General features: G+C 38.0%; 1 protein-coding gene across 7 annotated transcripts in view; it reads left to right on the top strand.

Moving 5' to 3' along the window:
* LOC122865414 (astrotactin-2-like) overlaps positions 1-20,874 on the top strand; it is a 273,440-nt gene that overhangs the window by 131,842 nt on the left and 120,724 nt on the right. For 4 of the 7 annotated variants that reach the window (XM_044173810.1, XM_044173805.1, XM_044173807.1 and 1 more), the window contains 3 exons: positions 5,919-6,086; positions 17,958-18,042; positions 19,011-19,085. In XM_044173810.1, coding sequence (XP_044029745.1) covers positions 5,919-6,086; positions 17,958-18,042; positions 19,011-19,085 — 328 coding nt within the window. Of the gene's footprint in view, positions 1-5,918; positions 6,087-17,957; positions 18,043-19,010; positions 19,086-19,970; positions 20,009-20,874 lie in introns of those variants that run through there. The other 3 variants (XM_044173808.1, XM_044173809.1, XM_044173812.1) reach the window with 2 other exon arrangements.

The following is a 20,874-nucleotide window of genomic DNA, read 5'->3' on the forward strand; positions in this document are numbered from 1 at the left end:
AGTGTGCAGACTTCATTACATGTGACTGCATACAGTAGAATTGGAATACTAACCTATTCTGTGGTTTGCACTTTTTCAGTTGCCATGACACAAACTTTCTATTCAGCTAATGCCCAAGTTTATTTCTCTTTTATTCATACCATATACAGTAACAAGCTGTCTGTGTGGCATACAAACAAGCTATACACTCCAAAGTCAAAATGTTATCAAGAAAGTAGAATATATAAACTCTGGAGTTGGTAATATTGTCTTCTGTCTATTTACATGCTAACGTGAGGACAGTAAACTAAATTTTTGCAAAATAAATGTAAATTCAGGATAATCAAGTATGTAGGCATAGATACCCAGGCAACTGCTCAGAGAGCCATCCCACTGAGTCTGTTTTAAATTCCGTCTTGGCTATGGGGTAATTGTAAATTGGGTCCGTGAATTGGCAAGATACCACAGTATAAACCTCACTGGGAGGTACTATAAGAGAGGCAAATATGGAAAATGTGCAAGAAGTTAAGTGAAGTAAGAGGGAGTGACGAGCAGAGGCAATTTAACTAATGATTGCCATATCTCCGAAAGCTCTGCATTCACATATCAGTCGATCAGGTGCTCTTGCTGCCAGGGCCTCATTTCTAGTCCACCCACACACTCACAATTTGTGTGCACATGGACACACAATAGAAATGGAATAGTACACAAAACTTCCAACTTCTACAATATATTGTGCTACTACATGTAAGATGAACACCTGAAAAATATAATGTAAGCCAACTGTAAAATGCATAAGCTTTTAATGTTTAGTCGTTTGAGTTTTTTGTACTGGGTTGAATTGTATTGTTAGGCGTTGACGTTTTCCTCCTACCAGTTCTTCCCAAACCAATCAATCCACATATCACTTTGTACACAGTATCATTGGATATATATATTTCTGTCATTCAAATCAGAACAACATTGGGCCTCATGCACAAATTCGCAAGTTCTTAAGTGGCATGTAAGAATGATTGAAGAGAATATGTGGCATTCACCACTTTTCTCGTACTTTGAATTTTCTCTTAGGTACAGCATTCACCTGTTGCATGAGTTATGTACAGATATTCTGCCTTTCTCTACAGGGAAAAAAGGCTGATTTAACATAGAGATTATTTTTGCCTTAATCTGATTTAATTTGGAGTTTAAATATGATACCAAAATTAACTAAAATAAAATAAAAAATAATATATAAAGAAGAAATCTGCTTTGATGACACATCATTAACAGCTGTTACTATTAATACTTTCTAATTGCTTCGGGGCCTCTAATACTGTACCACTACTGACTCTTTTTGTCTGCTGATTTCCGACAGCAGCAGTTGAAGCTCTGCTGTGTGAAAATCTTCTTTTTACCCTTTGGGAACATTTTTGTGAATGAAACTTGCCCACAAAAATGGCAGTTTTAGGGGTGTCAATTTATGCTAATGATGAAATCTCACAAAAGCACACCTCCCCATGAAAAGGTGGCATTCATCAGGCTGAAACAAGCTATTTACGGCAAGTTTGTGCAGTTAAGAGTGTTTGGTGAATCCAACTCGTATGAACAAGCCTCACAGAAAAAAGTAAGAGAGCGATTTAGGATAAGAATATGAAAAGATATCTCTACAAGTGCTTGTTTAATTTAACATGGATATGTGTAGTCCCTGTGGAATGATTATTGATTGATTGATTTTGGTGGCCTCCTTACCTTTTCTCTACCTCTGCAAACGAGACAGAATTTCCACTTATACACAAGATTTTTCTTGTTTGGATGCTTCTTCAGCTGACTTCTGACCCAATGTTCAGTCCTCAACTTTTAACAAAAGATATCAAAAACTAATGGTTGGAGTTCGATTTTTCCATAGATATGCATGGTCACCAGATAATTAATAATTTTAATTTGATGACCTGAGCATTTTTTATGGCAGGATGAACATGAACAGTGCACCCTGAAGGAGCTATAAGCACTTTTAGTTTTGTTGTTTCTCTGCACACTTGTGTATACTGGAATTGGACTCAGAAAAGCGGACACCTGAGGTAGAGCAGATGTGATAAAAGGCGGCTTAACCCATTAGCCTGGCAGGCATAGAGTCGGCAGTCAGAGCAAACAAACAAATCCAACAGACAAACAAACAAAGCAAATCCAAACTGGCAAGCCATATAAATATAAGTTAGGACAGGAACAGGCAGGCAGGAAAGGAACTATAATGCTACAGTATGGCTACATGGCAACACATATGATCTGACACTTTCTATATACTGGGGAAATGATGAGTGATGAGGTCAGGTATCAGTATGAAGAGTAAACTCAACAGGGGTAACTAGTAGACAGATGAGACATGACAGGAGATGGTAAACAAACAACACAACACAAAAGCTAAAAGGTAGACATAGAGACAGAGGATGCAGAATAGCAGGACTGTTTAGCCAACATCATGACAAACTCATTGCTAAGTCAAATATGGGTGGAATTAAACACATCTCTTAGGTTAATACACATGTCATGGACCTTTATTGTATCTTATTCATTTTGAAGATATTCTTGTTTTAGCACTCCAAAGTGTGAATGGAATCGTTTGTTTTTGGTTTTTTTACAGATATGTCTTAACCAGTGTGTAGGATTTAGTGGCATCTAGCGGTAAAGTTGCAGATTGAAACCAACTGAGTACTACTCGCTTTCTAAGCGTGTAGGAGAAAATATGGTGACTGCAAAACTCGCAAAAGGCCCTATCTAGAGCCAGTGTTTGGTTTGTCCATTCTGGGCTACTGTAAAAACATGGCGGGTCAACATGATGGACTCCGTAGAAGGGGACCTGCTCCCTCTGTAGATATAAAGGGCTCATTTTAAAGTAAGAAAAACAAAACAATACACTAATGAAAACATACCTGACATGATTATTTGACAATTGATCCTCCTAAATGTTACACACGGACCTTTATGTCTAGGAAGGAGAGGTTTTTGTTACGTGACAGAAAAGACGTTCAGAAAAGTTAATAATAACTTGCACTGGTAATAAAATTTAGCAAATGGACAAATGCATAACTTATTAAAACATAATAAGGAATAGTCTTTGTCATTTAGTTATGTATCTCAATTGCCATATCCATAAAATGTAAAGATAACAGAAAAAAACACATTAATGTACATTAAAAGACAGTAAAAAACAACAATAAGGTGTCAGTCAGTGTAAATGGCTGTTTTTTGGGGGGACAACTGTTGCATTTGTTCGATAGAAAAACAACTGCGTGCAATTTCTTTAATTATCACTGCCGCCATGACACAGATGTGCGATTCTTTCTGTCCCACCTCTGTTCCTAAAACAGCCGAAGGGGGATTAATCTAACAAAATAATTTCTCCCCAGTCTTCTGCACTCAATTCACGATATGCACAGCAAAATTGCCAGCAATCAGCGATGTTCTTACTGCTCAGGAGGGGTTTCTTCACAGGTCTCAGAGAAACCCAACCCATAATCTAACAGTTGCCTCCTCACTGCGTGAGCTGAAGCCATTAGATTTGTCTACTCTCTCAGCAAATGAGGGCTACTGGCAGTTCTGTTCACTAAACTGCTGTGCTGCAGGAAATGGCCTTGTTATCCTCACATTTGGACAGCCTGACCTGGGAGATGCTTTTAGGGATCCCTTCTGGATAATTCTGTGTGTATTTCAGCCTTTTTGGCATTTTGCTGGATGTTTTCTTTTCAAGAGAAGCAACAAGCTGCTCAGTGGCCAGCAGATCAGACCAGTTGTACTGGACAGCTTTCAGGGTGTTCCTGCAAAAGAGAGGCTTACGCTCAGTGAACCTGAATAAATAAATAATAATAATATATATATTCATTCTTTTTATATATATATATATATATATATATATATATATATATATATATATATATATATATATGACTTCACCATCTGAGGTAGGCGCACTTCACTTCCACTTTATTTCAGTCCATACTGTAGGTGCAGCAGAATAATGGCTAAGTAGGGGTGTCACGATATACAGGTACCAGTATTGACGATATCTGTGATATTTAAAAAAAATAATATTGATATCATGTTAATAATACACATATGATAATATTGTGTGTATATAACCAACACCTCTTAAATAATTTCCGTTTCTTTCCGTTCTCGTTTTGTCATAGTGGGTGGCAATAATGCACCTTAATGCTGGTTGCCACCCAGCATAAAACGGAAAAAAGAAGAAGAAGAAGCAGTAACTAGCTAGCTAGCTACTAGGCTACCACAGTGTGTGGCTACTACTGCCTGCTTTTTGGATTCTGTAAAAAAGTGTTGGTAGACACCCCAGTCTGCAGGAAAAGCCGATCAGTACAGTACCCTCATAAGGGGGCAATACGACAAACCTGTTCACATACCTTTGCCTCCATCATCCTCCAGTTGTAGATGTTGCCATGGCAGAGAGGTTAAGTTGCAGTTAGTTTGCTTGCCCTGAAACGTGAAATGTTACATTAAGGTTGTAGTTGTGTTGTTAAAGCTAATATTAAATCCTGGTTATTTGTTAGGCAGCGTCAAAGAAGCGAGAGATAGCCATGGATTCAGGTCAGCTAATGCTGTTTGAGTCAGTGGAGAAGAAAAGAAAATCAGACATGGCTAGACAGATAATGTGAAAAATAGAAAGAGGAAAAAATAACATAAGGACATGGTCAGTGCTGCAGACATTAAATCACAGTATATCAGAGTGGTTAGTTGTCAGCCTGTGACCGTCTTACACACTAACTCTCTGTCCTCTGATAATCTGATATCGTGCCCTAGCTACAAGCAATGCAATATTTTCATGAAGGAAACACAAGCAGGCGTGTCTATGCAGTCTAGTTGAGTGGCTTCAGTCAAGTTTACCAGGTAGTCAGAAAATAGAAACTTTAACATGAGTGTATTTTTGTAAGACTTTGTGTGAGCCAGGCTGTCCCAGTGCAACACTTTCCTCTCAAATGAAAAGAAGCAGCTGGTGACTTTGTGTGTGTAGGAGGAAGCAAATGGTCATGTAGGAATTTGGAACAACTAAAATGGTAAGAAAAAAAAGACAAAAAAGAATAGATGAGGCTTGGGATATTATTGCTTTAGCTGTTGTATAGTGTAAGTGCAAGGCATTCTTGGTGGGGTATTTCTCTTGAGTTGTGTATTTTACTGCAGGGCATTGGCCCTGTAACTTTTCCTGTGACTCAGATTTGATTGCTGGCTACTGTCTAAGCTTTTTCGTTTGCATGAATCCTCTCTTTAAAAACAGCCTGGAGACCACCATCACAGGGTTTCACATCATAAAACAGAATAAATGTGTGAATCCTTTTAAATCTCACAATTGCTATATTTATGTCCTAGCCTGGTTTTTTAAACACATTTTAAATTCACTTTCCAACAGAAATTAATACTTACTGCGAATGCTTCCGCAAATTTACCTCCCACAAACCAGCAGTATACACACAATATAGCTGTATAAGAAGCTTTGTGTTCACCAGAGAGCTGAAGCACAGTCTCCTCACAGCTCTCTTTGGAAGTAAAAGTCATTGGCATCAATTAGGGATAATCTTGTTCAGTGATCAGAGTTTAACGATTGGTCTGGGAGTAGTAAGATAGAAAGGTAAGTCAGCGTCAATGAGCATAGCATTTACTGATTGACTCATGAAACTCTTTTAGCCCCTCTACTGCAATTACTAAGGAAATCCCATCAATACACACATTATAGGTCTTAATTTTCTCATTTAAATTCAGCCTGGTCAGGAGGGGTAATAAAATTACAGTGAAAACAAAAGAATTAGCTACTTTACAATTGATTTTGCAGTAGAACCAGGAAAAGAAAAATACCAAACAATCAAGCCGTTTTCTACCTTTTTATATTGTTTATTTATTTATTTTTTTTTTATTTTTTTACAAGCAACAAATTTTGTCTTGTTTCCTTTTTTCAGGAAGTAGTTTTGTGGTGAGCATGGGCAGCTTCTTGGATGTTTCTAATTGGCTAAACCCAGCCAAGGTAACCCTCTACTATCAGACAAATTCGTCCACGCAATGGGTCCGGGACTACTGTGGCCAGAGGGCCACCGAGCCCTGTGAGCAGATTTGTGATCAGGACACAGGTTAGTTCATACACACATGCAGACACACAAATACACACTGGGGTCTGTTTCTTGAGCAAATAATATAATTTCACTTGTTTGTTTTTTATAGGGAAACAATTATTACTGGAATATTTTTGTCCAATAACTGGTATGCACTCAGCAGCAGAAAAAGTTAAATAAGTGTGTAACATAGTATATCATTGTAAGTGTAACATTATAGTAAGGTCTCATAGTCACACCCTCATAACTCCCATGCTGTTTGACTGATTAACACAACACCTGGTACGTCTGTTTAGGTCCTCGTGGTGAACATGAGATGATACATTATGTAGGTCATAAAAGCTCCATATATCATTAAAGATGAAAGTTTGCAAAAAGCTAGGGATGCATAATTAGCCTATAAAATGTTTGAACAAAAATCTAACAGAAATGTAAAATCATGAAATTGAGTCAATTTAAAACTATTTCCACTGGTTAGAAATGGAATTTATTTACATACCTCAAGCCATTTTTCAAGCCATGTTGAGTATGTTGAAATTAGAAGAACCTCTTTTATGTTGTGATAATTGCAAGGACTGCAATACCCAGGATGAGGAATAAGGATGGACGGCTCTTTTTGGGTGACTTTCATCAGTGTGTTTCAATATTTCTGATCTGAAACAAGTCCTTGGAGGAGCTTGATGGAGCTGCTTTGTACAAATCTAACACGTATGATCAAATAAAATGACATGGATTCAAAAGTGATAAAATGCTATCGTGTTAATATTGATAATGTGATTATTGTCATGCAGCAATGAAAGCATTAATACTTGTATGGATTCAGATTTGTGTCATTATCAGCAAGCTTAATACAATATTTTAGATAAGCAAATAAATTAGTTTTTACTTTTTAAGCCTTTTGATATTACTTCAAGTTACGTTATACAGTATGAAATGAACTGCAAAACTGAATCTATTGTACGTTCTCTTTCTTTAAGGTTATATACATATATATATATACCCCAATTTCCACTCTAAATTTCTTATAAAGATACAATTTTGTCTTTAATTTGTTTAAATACTTTAAAGAGTGTATGACATTTTAAACCATAAAAACATTATGAAATGCATAACAATTAACAGTTTAGGATTTTCAAAAAAATACTTACTGTATCATGTTTGACATACACATTTCCAACATGATATTACAACAAAATAAAGTACTCGTTTTTTGGTAATTATATGCTGCTTCAATCAAGCAAATGTTTATCTTAAAATATTGGTAAAAATACAAAACTTGCCAAAACGTTCTCAATACTAGCAAAATGCAGCAACCATCCTGAATTTGGTAAATAAGGGCCCTTTACTTCCTGCATTATACTGATAATCAAGTAGAGGGCAGTTAACATGTGCCAGACTCTATACAATAACTTTGTCAGATAATTATTGATCTTGTTGATGTTGTAGAGGTCTCAGAAACTTGTGGCGTTATAGGGTTAATGAGCAGCGTCGCAGCCATGCAATTCACACTAATTCAACACTAGTTTCCTACTGATCCTGCCTCCATCTAATACAAGTAAATGGGTGTAACAAAGTGCAGAAGACAGCGCCCTAAAACCAATAATATAATGAGATTCATGAGTGATTGGCTGATTTGCCAGTCAAGAGTCCACACAAGGGAGGCTGTCCCTGTTTTGTATTTCTCACACTATTAATAACTGTCGAAGCAGAGACCTTTTGGCCACTATTTCACTCTTTAAACTATTAAATTAGATCTAATTAGCCATTGCCAGTTCCACTGGTCCAGTCAGATGACAACAATGTGACCAAAAAGAAGCGGTCAATGGCAAGATGGCATGGTGGGCCAAACTTTTTAATATGCACCATTGCATATTGTCATAGCTGTAACTATGACAAAAGCAGTAGGCCTTTAAACATTAAACAAAAAAGCTACATTTACCAGTCAAGTCAATATTTTTATTGTGTTTATGAAAAACAGGAATGAATTTGGCGTTAATGTTGAATCAAAAAGTCAAACCTTTCTTTTTTCAAGGGTTGTTTTCATTTGTAGAGGATCTTTCTGCTTGCAGAGAAAACTCAGATTAAATAGCCAGGCTAAGTTTTGGGATGGAGTGTGTTTGCTTTGCTTTATTCAACTGTTGAGTAAATGTAACAGTATTCTATAGATGGAGCCAAAGCTAGACAACAACATTGTTAGTGTGTAAGCAGAAGACCTCAGTGCCTGTTTCTCCATCCAGGTAAATAATCACCAGCCTCCACTGCAGTATGTACACAATCTGCTCGTACAATTTTGAGCCAATTTGTGCTGACATTCAAAAGCTGAGCGTGATGATCTTTATCTTCCCTTGAGTGGCGGGACTCCCTTGTGTATTTTGTGCCCAACTAGATCAAGTCTAAGCTCATTAGAATGGATTACATCTGTAATATATGTGAAATTTATGGCACCCTGGTCAAGGGCATGTTGAGGGCTGATGCATAATGTATTAGAGCTCCAGACACTCAACTCAGTCAGTTTACATGAAGATGCCAAATATGGAGTTGGCACATATGTGTGTGTGTCAGTAATGGTTGCAATTCAATGTTGGAGTCATTTACTCATCCAGACCCCAGTACATTTGGAATTCTCACTTTATTAGTACTTCTGGCTCCCCTTGTCTTCTTGTCTCTCTCCATTTATTTTTCTTTTCATCTGTCCTTTTCAGAAGCAAGATTATTTGATCAGTAATTGCCCTCAAGTATGTTGTAACTCCTCAGGACAAACACATTCATCTGACAGCAAAATTAAAGGTGTTCGTCAAAAGAGCTTTCGATTTCCATCCTGTCCTATAGCCTGCATTATAGCACCTGCACAATAGCACTTAACAATGATACACACACACTCACACACACTGTGCTGTTTCTAAAGACAGCACACCTGAATGAACTTTTTTATCCAGGCACATTTATTGCAGTTCCAACAATAGGGTGAACCTCTGGTTGTGAAATGTTTGAGTAAATCACATAGGGGAGAAAAGTGCAGCTGCACTGCCCTCTGTGTATTGAGACTTTCCAGCATGCTGCAATTGGGGCCACAACAATAAGCAATGTCAAAGTGGGTATTTTACCTTTTGACAAGTGACGGCAAAACACCTGCTTGGACAAGTCTTGTTTAAACGTGGAAAACACAAAAAAAGATGCCAAAGCCATACATGTGGACTGGTGGTGTTTAAATGTAAATGGCTGGTGGAATATCGGATTGGTTGGCGTTTGACAACTATGAATTTTGTTAAATTGCCACAAAACTCTGTGAAATGTTTGTAAAATGGTCAAAATACGGAGATGCTTGTGAAAGCATATGTGCATACTGGTGCATCCACTGCATTGCTTGTCATCATCGCTAAATTTGCAAGAGAGTTGTATAGGAGGTTTTTAAAAAAAAAAAAAAAATCTGTGTTGCATAACCAACCAAATCTTTGGGCTTACAAAACCAAACGTCCTTATGTGTAACTGGTTGGTGATTGATATTTTTTGCCATTTGTCATTGAGCAGGGGGTGCTACGCTTAAAGATACAGCTGATACAACTTAGAAAAAAGATATTGCCAGTTACAGGGAGGTGCAAAAAAAACAACAAAAAAATAAGAACAAAATCTTGCAAAAATACAATTATAGCCTACCTCATCCACCTGGGTGGGGAGGTGCTGTAACACTTTCAGCACGACTACTTCCTGTGGGTATGATTTTTGCATTATTCTAATAAAGGTTGACCTAGGACATGTTGACATGTCCTAATGTTGTCTTTGGACAGATTCTAAATTAAAATTCTTCTGTTGTATACAAGCTTCTTTGTTATGTCTCTTTGTGCTCTATTATCACAAGCAGGTATCGTTTCACCAAGTTAACTCGCACCACCTCTATCATGCGCCTCCATCCTGCATCAATGTCATGCTGGTTGACTGTCACTGTTGACTACCAGTCATTGTTCCTGTAATCTTCTCTGCCTTCACCTTCTCTCCCTGACACAAATGCTAGCATGGAGGTTAGTAAATGAATGGCCTGATGAAACTGTTTATATTGCCTGATAGCTGTGTGGGATCTAGCTGACTATAATTGCACTTCGACCATGGGCCATCTTCGTAACAACTGATAATGTAATAACAGCTGAATCAGAATTGAATAAAAGGTCCCTGTAAATGGGTTGAAAGTACAACGCACCCATAAATGGAATACATTATTTTTACATATAATGATATCATGACTATATAAAGGTGATTATAATTTTTAAAACCGGTGATGTAGCCATGATAACGTGATGACTCAAGTTAACACTTGTTAACGTAATAACACTTATTATGAGTTATTACATTATTAGTCAATCTGTCCTATCTCATATAGTTATACGCCCTACTAAGGAGAAATAGATTGCTGCCGGCACCTTTCCATCTATCATCATAACTAACCTCATAAAGACCTGTGAACCAGCTTAGCTGCTTTTGTTTTTCTCATTTGAAATGATGTCTTCCTGGCTCCTCCAACCTCACCTAATTGGAACTGAAACTGTTCAACACATACAGTACTTGCATGTGCACACACACATACTCCTCTGTGAAAACACTTGTGTTGAATCTGCCCAAGGTCTTTGGGCAGAATGGCTTCTCCTTTATAACAGGCATAAATATGCATAAGGACAACAATAACTCTTATCTTTCTTCATTCCATGAACCTTGAAATGTGAAAATCACCCACGCGGCCACGGTGAAATACTAGAAATCATTACAATGAAACACATCATTTGTAACATGAGGTTGGTTATACAGGTGGAAGAGTGAAGAGAAAATATTTGTGGTCTCAAGCTACTTGAAATGCTTTACATTTTAGGCTCTTAATTTAGAACAGAAGGATGGTTAAATGAGGACACAAGGGTGACATAATAGTGACAAATTTTATTGGCGATCTAATATTGGTATTTATACTGGACATTACTATCCCCATGTGCAGTATCAGGTTGTGTGTCTGTGTAGAAACCTGGCTGGAATGTAACAGGGTAGGGACTGGGTGAGCACAGTTGGATAAGTGTTGTCATCAAATGGCCATTTCCAACCACAGGTGATTAGCTCTAAATTAGGCCAACAACATGTTCAAACCAGTCAAACTTTTGGCATCACTGAATAGGCTCTGTGCATGTCAGTGTCTTACGTGTTTCCGGTGAAATCTCATGCTGCGTGACAACTTCCGCTGAGCACACAGCTCTCAGTTTACTACTCAGTTACTTTTTATTCGCATTTTTTGTTTCAAAGTTTGTGTTACTCAATGCCATGAGCTCAAAACGTGTGAGAGGAAAGCAGTACAAGCCACCACTGCTGTGTTCCACTTTGTACAGCTTCTGCTAGGTTCAACTCCGTTCTCCGTTTCCACACATTTCCCAAAGACAAAGAAATGCAGAAGAGGTGAGTAGTTAATATCCGACGAGACAACTTTACCATAACTTATCACACAGGAATCTGCAGCCTGAGTGAGAGTACAGACCTGAATGAACCTCCAACTCCAGCTGGATGTAGACGTCTGAAAAATGGGGGCTGTCCCGGGGCTTTTTCAGTGGAACAGCTTTGCCCTGCCTGCCCCATAGCCCAGGGTTTGGCAAAGGAAAGAGCGACCAAATACAGACACGACCCAAAATAAGGATCCCCTGTGGATGTTGATCAGCAAGATCACGACTACTGCTCCACTACTGAGTCTGCTGCACTTGATATCGCCCTGGACCACACTGAAGATCTCTGTGCGGAAATAGCAAGGTTATAGAAACAAATCCTCTTCAGTCATCACCTTCAGTCTTAAGTTTTCCTCTTTTGACTCATTCAAAGACAATTAACCATTTTATTAATTATCCAACTAATAGAAATTGAAAGATGCTGTGTATTTTTAGTCTGCATCATAGGAGTACATACTGTTTTTCAGCTCCAGCCATTCGAAGGCCACTTCCCTTTTTAAATACAGCTCACGTTATCTGTGAAGCCAGCTTCATGAACCTTCACACCATCCATCAGCATCATAAACATTCAAATCCATTCAAGTTCATCCAACATGTAGGCTCCACCTACAAACATCAGATGAAATCATACAATCAAACAAAAATAAAATATCAGAGTTGAAATGGTTTTGAGAAATAATTGTCCTAAAGCAAGAGAACACATAAAACCCTGACTTAACCCAGCTGCCCGACCCATCCCGGCTCCTTCCCAGTGCCTTTCCATCCCCAGGTCCTGACCAGAGGACAACTGTTTCCCACTTTATTTATTAATTTTTTTTGTTTTTTTTTTTTGTTTGGTTGTCATTGTTTCTCTGTGTTGCCTTGTCGTGTCTCATATATGTCTTCTTGTCTTGTTGTCTTGTCTAACTTGACTAATTACTCTAACTCTAATCCACAGCCATTTACAACCTGGTTTATTATCAGTCTACAAAGCTGGAGATGTAATGATATTGTATTGTATGTAAAGATATAGCAGACCAGTGTTACACACCTCAGAATCTAAGAACGTGAGAGTTGCAGGAACCAGTTAGCGGACATTAACAAACACAAAAATTAGACCAGGCTAATGTTAGCCATGTTAGCTTCAGTTACAGGTAAACTGAAGCAAGCTCCGAAACAAGTTGAAACTCACAACATTAAATCTCTTTGCTGAAATACACACAAATAAAAACTGTGAATGGACTTCAAGAAGAATTTCAAGTACACAGGCTACTGAGCAATAAGGTAAAAATGACATGATCGCCTACATGCGTGTGCTGTCTCACTCTTTCATCAACATCTGATTTTTTAAGGCAGCAAGGTTATAAGAATAGCTCACAACGGACTGTTCAGTGGTGATTTGTTTAAGATTAGCAAGAGCAGAAAAGAAAAGAAAATGGTGTGATGCCGAAATACAAATTATCATCGGTGAAGTAATGAGATTCTAAAAGGTGACGTTGCAACTCTACCTGAGAAAAACGTGGGCATCCTTTACTCATTATCAATTGGAGTCAGTGAATGGAATCCTAAGATATTTTAAAAATAGAATATCAAAGCACACATAAAAGAAAATATGGCTTATGAAAAATAAATAAATAAATGAGCCACTTTATTAGCCCACCCCCTCTTTGTGAGATGTTTTACTGTTGGCTTTATCTTTTTAAGAACCATGATTTCATTATCTAATTCAGCATAACTCCTCCTCTTCACACTTTTTTTTTTGTGGTACACTCACCTTTTGTCTGCTGTCATTGAACTTTTTAAAGAATAGCTATAGTCAGTTTAAGTTTCTCTTCTCATCCACAACCTTCCTTTTAATATGCCTGCATATTAACCAGTCTCTGACCTGGTTCAGGTCTTTAGAGCCAGAGGAACTGCCATACAAAACTGATAAACCTTTGTAAATTATCTAAAGGTTAGTTAATCCAGCGGAATTTGTAATCAGCCAGACATCTCTCTTCCTGTTAATTGCTTAATCCTCATTTAAATGCATTTGCATAAAAGAAAGAGCTACATTTCACTGATTACTTGCAAGGTGTGTCTCAGATGACAGGCAAACTGTGCTTCCGGGCTGGTGCACCTCATCTGAAACAAGGTGGAAAAGACTTAAAATGTGTAAATGTGTCCCTCTGCAGCCTCCAGGCTTACACACATGGCTGTACAATACATGTACTTCTCCTGATTGTGCAGCTAGACTGCTTTGTGTACTTATGTATGCACAGTTAATTCGAGAGTAATTACTCTGTTCTGCCTTTGAATACATTTGCTAATCTTTGTATTGTTAAATACATTATGTGGATTCTCCTCACTTCTAAGTTTTAAATAGCACAAAGTCCAACTTCTCTCATATCTTATTCAGGTTATAAAGGCATCGGTCACTGCGAATAAGAGGCCGGTTGCATTTTGCAAAGATGCATTAGATTAATAATATTGGGATATAGAACTGTACATAAAAAACTTATGTTGACCTTTTGACACGACTACAGGAGCCAAGACGAGACAAGCAACGCCACAAGAGCCAAGATGAAACAGAAGGGGACAGGTTTGCTTTCTGCTTGTGATCAAAGCTAAAACTGAAGCTTCCAGTTCACCGTGTTTCCAATTGCCACCCTTTCTTTTCCAAAATAACCATTGACAAAGAGATGGTTTCATGCTGTTATATTAGGACCCAATATCTCATTCAAAACACTTTCAAAGATGCAAATCAAAGCAAAACATCTATAGACATGTTTTTAGTAAGATCACTTGTGCACACTCAAATATTAACTGGCTCAAGTGTTTACAGTAATATATCATAAATTTTCATCCAAATGAGCTCAGAAACATTTCTGCAGCAGTTAGAATACTGATTTTGAATCAGAATAACACAGATCAGACAAAAAGTAAAAAAAAAAATACTTGTGTAGCTATTCCAATTTTGTTCTGGTGTCTATACAGAATCTGGACTTGAAACAATATAACTATATAAAGTGTGGATAATATTCTGTTTGCATATTTTTTTACTATTTGTTGGCAAAAGTGATTGACTTCACCTTTGACCCTAAAAGCGAAGACTCTGCTTTCATGCATGTGCTACCTTTTTGCTACAGGCTAACAGACTAGAGATTAAACAGTTACGTTTAGGAATCTGTAATATAACGTGGATGATGTTGTTATTGATATTGGTATAAATGACATGACTTTCTACTTTCTGAGTATGAAAAAAAACATCATGTAGAAAATAATCTAGAGTGCGTTCATCTTATTGCACTGTATCATATGATGACGCAGACTTAGCATTACTTTATTTTTGTATAAACAAATTTGTTTAATTTTGACATCCAGTAATATGTCCAAATATGAAGAGGTGTTTGGGGTATCAAGGAAATGAGTTACCTGACAGAATGCAAGTGTAGCATTCAGCTCTGTCACTGCCAGGCTTGCTTAGCTAGCAGTTCATTCAGCAAAGAAACACTAGTAATTTACATGTAGGTATTGATTAGCTTTTTGTCCAGTGCGTATGTAATCCAAAAAAGAATGTTGGCTGTGTCCTATTAGATGTTTCTTCTTGAACCAAGCACAAGATGAGCAGAACAGTTGTCAGCAGCAGGCACAATCTTGTCAGTGATGCTCCTGGATGCAGCCTGCACCCAACTCTCCTCTCCAATTAATCAGAGGTGCAGTCAGGCATTTTCACCAGCAAATCAGAGTTTGCTTTGTAAATCTTTCCCATTGCATTTGTAAGAAAAAACTCTCAAGTTCGGGCACTATTGTTAGCCTAACCACTGACTACTAATGAAAATGCCAATTCCAGCCTTTGGCAGACTGAAAATGGAAAGAAAAGAGCAATAAAGGTTATTTAAATGTCTTCTCTCCCTCTCCAGCATGTAACTGGTAACATGTGACCTGGCTACACATGTGCAGGAAAGATTTTATTAAGCACTGCCTCTGGCAGTCAGGAAGAACTAGGAATAACTAGGTTAAATGTCTTAAATGTGAATGTAAAGAGTAGCAGTGGGAAATGGAGGTGTGTGTCTATGTATTTGTAATTATGTGTGTAACATGAACATGACACAGTTGTTTGTTTTCTGTTTCAAACTGACAGTGAAAGTTGGTTTCCTTTACACATTGGCATTCCCTAACCTTAACCAAGTGGTTATTATTGTAAGCATGACAACGAATGTTCCCTTACCATAACCAAGTAGTAAACTGAACCCAAATCATGATCTTTTCCTAACCCTAACCAAGTCTAACCAAATACTAACCATAGTGGTATAAGGTCAGAAAACGGTTTTATTTTTGAAACAGTGATTTGTAACTGCTTTGGAAGCTACTGACAATCAATATTGTCCTGCTGACGGGGGAAATTTGGAACTTGTTGAAGTGAATCATGGTGTGGTTCTTTTAACAAATGATGAAAATATATTCTCGTCATGGATACTATTATCCTGCAATCTCTATGCGCTTCATTCATGTTTTATTTGAAATGGCTATTTGATTTTTGTTGATGTTTACTTGCACCTAAATTTTAAAGTGAAGCCATTTCAAGCGCTCTTGCTCTTCATTTAGTAAGGGCACAGGAAATAGCCACAAGCAAATGAAACCATGTTTGTTGCATCTATGGGGCTGAATCCTGGTGGTGGATCACTCCACAAGTGAGTCTTAAGCCTATAAACTCAACTAGTAAATTATTAAATAGTAGATAAAATGTGAATGGTGTTGCCTGGGTGGCCATTACACATTTTTTCAGTGTTATGCCTCCATATAGGTCAACAGAAAGCAGCCATTTATTTTGGGAATTCTGTTAATAGAAAAGTTGGTAAATCAATGACTTAAGATTTCACAAATGCATCCATCCACTTAAAAGGCATTACACATGCAGTGTATTCCAAATGTTTTATTTACCATATATGACAACAGCACATGCGTGCGTGCATGTGTGTGTGTATGTGTGTGTGAGACGTAGCATACAGATGAGCAGCCGGCAGATAAACATAGACACAGTTGGATGGACACACAAAAACACCTCATGCTGGGGTGAAGTCTCACCCATGGGTTCTTATGTGCAGAAATAGCCCAAGGGGCAGTCCTGGATGGACTCCTGTTGAAATGCTTTTACTGCCATTTTTTTTTCACCTCTCATTCTTGATGGGTTCATTGTGTCTGACATTTTTCAAGAAGTGCAATGCTGAAAGGACCCATTCAGTATCACCCAGCTGTTCTTTTTAAAATGGTGTCGTAAAAACATCCTATTTTTAAGTTATTTAAAATGTGTATTTTATCTTGTTGTTGTGCAGTGTATTCTAAATGTTTTATTTACCATACATGACACTACAGTATAAAGCAAGTCTGTCTTTATTAAACTTTATTTTAGTATTTCTAGCATACCGTGTATTGTTATGTGCTAGGCCTATAGATATAGGAGTAAGATCTGCCATGCTTTTGAAATGCCCTTCTGTTGATTCTGTGGGTGAGTGCCTCACTTAAAGCTACGTATCTAAGGAAGAAATACATCACATTTCCAGAAATTCAATCCACACACACATTTCACTACCCACTAGACACTGTTAATAACCAGGACCAAAGGATGTATTATGACATTGCTGTCCATAGACAAACATGTTACATTACAAAAAGCAATGGGTGGTTTTAAACGTAATGGCTAGCAGGTGAGGCAGCAGCACCAGTAGCCAGAAAGGTACAAACTGAACAGAGCTGCAGTCTCCTGTACTACAACAAAGCTGCTGTACTGCCGTTTGAATGTCTCTGCTTGTTCTAACGTGGGAGCTGTCCAGCCAACTGAGGAGAATTGAGCGGAGATCTTGTACCGAGACACAAAACTCTCAAGGATAAAAATACCTTTGTGAGGATGATAAAGATTTATAGCGATACTGGGAGCAAACCCAGTCACTTTTTGTCAGATTCTAGCCAACGGAATCCATGTCACTTATTCTAGGGAGTACCAGTGTATGTGTGTGCAAACAAGCAAATGTTTGTCACTGTTTTCTTATTTGAGTGTTGACTCATGGTGACCTCAGCGCTCTGTTATGCCTTTACAAATGACAAAATGTATGCAGTCATAATGTTTAAAGTGTTATCTAACAGGACCTATTGAGAAAAATCAATAGTGGAAACATGCAACTTCATCTTGATGGCTTGACGATGAACAATCCAAGAGAATGATTGTTACACGTTTTGTAAACTGTTTCAGTAAATAGCCCAGCTAATGGTACTGGTATCACTGTAAATGTACTCCAGTTTTGTTCGCTGGAGAGACTTAGCTGGAAGATTTGGTTGCATGGCAACTGTTTATTTGATACATATCTAATAAATGACCAGGCCAGGATCACTTACATGGTCATTTATTCAGCTACTGAGAATAAATAAATATCTGCCACTTTGCCCCTTTTTGTTCTTCCTGTCGCAGGAGAATGCAGCTGTCATGAGGGTTATTCCCCCGATCCTGTCCATAAACACCTCTGTGTTCGCAGCGACTGGGGTCGAAACGAAGGGTAAGTCCTGTCTGCTCTATCAACTCATATCTGAAAACTCACTTGTACTTAAATTACCTTATGGCTGGTTTCGCAGTCCCTACTCCCAACTGCATTAGCGCACGATATTAACTTTACATAAAATAAAGGTGAATTGTTCGCTGTGATGGATTAGCCTTCTGGAGCAAGTCTCAAGTCTCTGCAAGCTGATCTTCAGAGTATTAAAATAAATGGAAATGAAGGTAGAAATTAGCTTACTGTATGCTTTCAAAAATGGTCACTAATAATGTAAAATATAAGCAATTTGTAGTTAATGGGCTAAAACATGCCTGTATGGTCTTTTAACTTCAGGAAGTAGACTTTGAAGAGGTAATCAGAAGTACAGGTAGAAGGAAGAGGTGGGAGGTAAGTTAGTGTGTAATGAAACAAAACAGCAGGAAAGGCCAGATAGTGAAAGCGTGAAAGAGAAAGAGACAACAAAGAAAGACAAGTAGTAAAAAATGACATGATAGGGATAGAAAAGTAAGTCAAATGAGCCCTCTCTCTGACCCTGACCTTGTTTGACAATTAGCTGGCTTGCCCAATCATCGGTTCATTTAAAAGGTCCCACATTGTTATTCAGCTCCACCTGTTATCTGCTGGATTCAGTCCAGTCACAGTTCAAATTTCCATTCCTAGTTTTGTAGGAGCAACAGCTGACAGAGGGTAATCTTCCATATGAAAACTTTTGATCAAGTGATGTTAGTTTTGACCTTGTATTTCATTTTTTTTTATGGTATATTGTGTTATATACAGTGGGTGGAGTATTTAAATTGCACAACTGCTGAATGAAAAAAACATTATGATCATCCCAGATTTTTACTTAGGTTACATAAACACAAATGTTCATGTAATTGTATTTATGAAAGTTGTACACAACAATTTTTTAAAATAGGAATTTTCATATATTTCTCTCTTTGATTTGGTGTTCCCTCTTCTTTGTCCTCAAGTCCTTGGCCATACGCTAACTTGGAGAAAGGCTATGACCTAGTTACAGGAGAGCAGGCTCCAGAGAGGATCTTCAGGTGAGTACTTCACTTCTGGTGCACCTCCTGAGTGCATGACTTCTGCTGGCCATCTGTGACTGCGGGCACACAATGGAATGATGGTGGTGTTCTTGGAGTGTGTGTGTGTGTGTGTGTGTGTGTGTGTGTGTGTGACAGAGCATACAGATGAGCAGCCGGGAGATACACATAGACACAGTTGGATGGACACACAAAAACACCTCGTGCTGGGGTGAAGTCTCACCCATGGGTTCTTATGTGCAGAAATAGCCCAAGGGGCAGTCCTGGATGGACTCCTGTTGAAATGCTTTTACTGCCATTTTTCTTACACTTCTCATTTTTGATGGGTTAATTGTGTCTGACATTTTTCAAGAAGTGCAAGGCTGAAAGGACCCATTCAGTATCACCCAGCTGTTCTTTTTAAAAGGTGTCGTAAAATTTTTTTATGTTATTTAAAATGTGTATTTTATCTTGTTTGTCCTGTTGTTTTATCTTGTTTACCTTTTCTGGAGTTTTTTTTCCCTTTAAATAGTCCAGATCAACCTATTCGAAGCCAAATATACTGGATGTGTAATGCAAGTAGCACATTTTTCACCAGGCCAGTAACTATGTAATTATTTCAAGTTAAATGGTAGTGTGTTACTTGGAAAAGTAAATTACCTTAATCCATTGCCTTATAACCCCAAACACTGATAACGACAGTAAGAATTATCTGTAAACATGTACCCTTTTTGTCTATACATCTTTCAAAAGTTAATGTTGTCATGTCTCTATTCACTTTTCTTCAGCTGTGTAACTTAAGTGAGTTAAAGGACAGCCTTCATGCTTACTACCCTCCAGTGTGTAGGTAGGAGGAGTTCTTACACAGTCACAGTAATCTCGCTCCTCTTCACACTGACCTTGCAGAGTTATCTTCTCAGCATGAGTCCACTCCAAGAAATGAGGTACTAAATCTGCAATCTTCGTTCTGCACAAAAACACATTCCATCTTTTAGCTGTCCACTGCCAGTTAAAAGCACTACTCGAATGTTGCCGGCATACACACACACACACAAAGGCAGCAACCAAATCTACTGCTTGGTCGAAGCGCTGTGTCGGTCCAGAGTTTGTGAGAGAAGAAAGATGAAATGACACACACACAGTTGCAGAGCACAATACTTTCAGCCATGTACACACTCAGATAGCAGACAAACTGAGTAAAGATGCAGCAACCAAGTGGAAAACCCTCACTGGGTTCCCATTGGAAGGTTTCTATATCAGTGCTGTGTAGGTGAGGAAAGGAAAAAAGACTGCATTGCTCTTCAGCTGGCCAGTGTTAGTCAGTCCTATGGCAGTGAAAAGAGGAGCTTAATCACAACAGGGATTGGTTTCACAGATGGGGAGCTTTGTGGGAAACCATTGCTGCCTTTTACTTTTTTCTTGATGCTAGGAAAAATCTAGGAAAAATTAGAAAATAGCATCTTGTGATCTGAAGGCATTGGGGGTTACATAAAGAATGGTTGAATGGAAATATAATGGGTAAAATTTGAATAATCAACATTTTGAAGGCAAATTTGGTTTGAATTGTCAAAATTGATAGTGAGGGGAGGTCAGAATGAGTGTAATGCATTCAGATTGTAATTAATATACTGGCAGCAGCATTTTGTACAAGTTGAAGGTTTTTAATGCTGAGGTTTGGCAGTCCAGAAAACAGGGTGTTCCAGTAATCAGGTCTTGTACATACAAAAGCATGTTTGACAGGTTGGATTTCAGCAACATTGAACACTGGATAATTGTACATGGTGCTGCAAAGGTGAAAACAAATTCTCTT

Source organism: Siniperca chuatsi, linkage group LG18 (genome assembly GCF_020085105.1).
Source record: "Siniperca chuatsi isolate FFG_IHB_CAS linkage group LG18, ASM2008510v1, whole genome shotgun sequence".
Classification (NCBI taxonomy): domain Eukaryota; kingdom Metazoa; phylum Chordata; class Actinopteri; order Centrarchiformes; family Sinipercidae; genus Siniperca; species Siniperca chuatsi.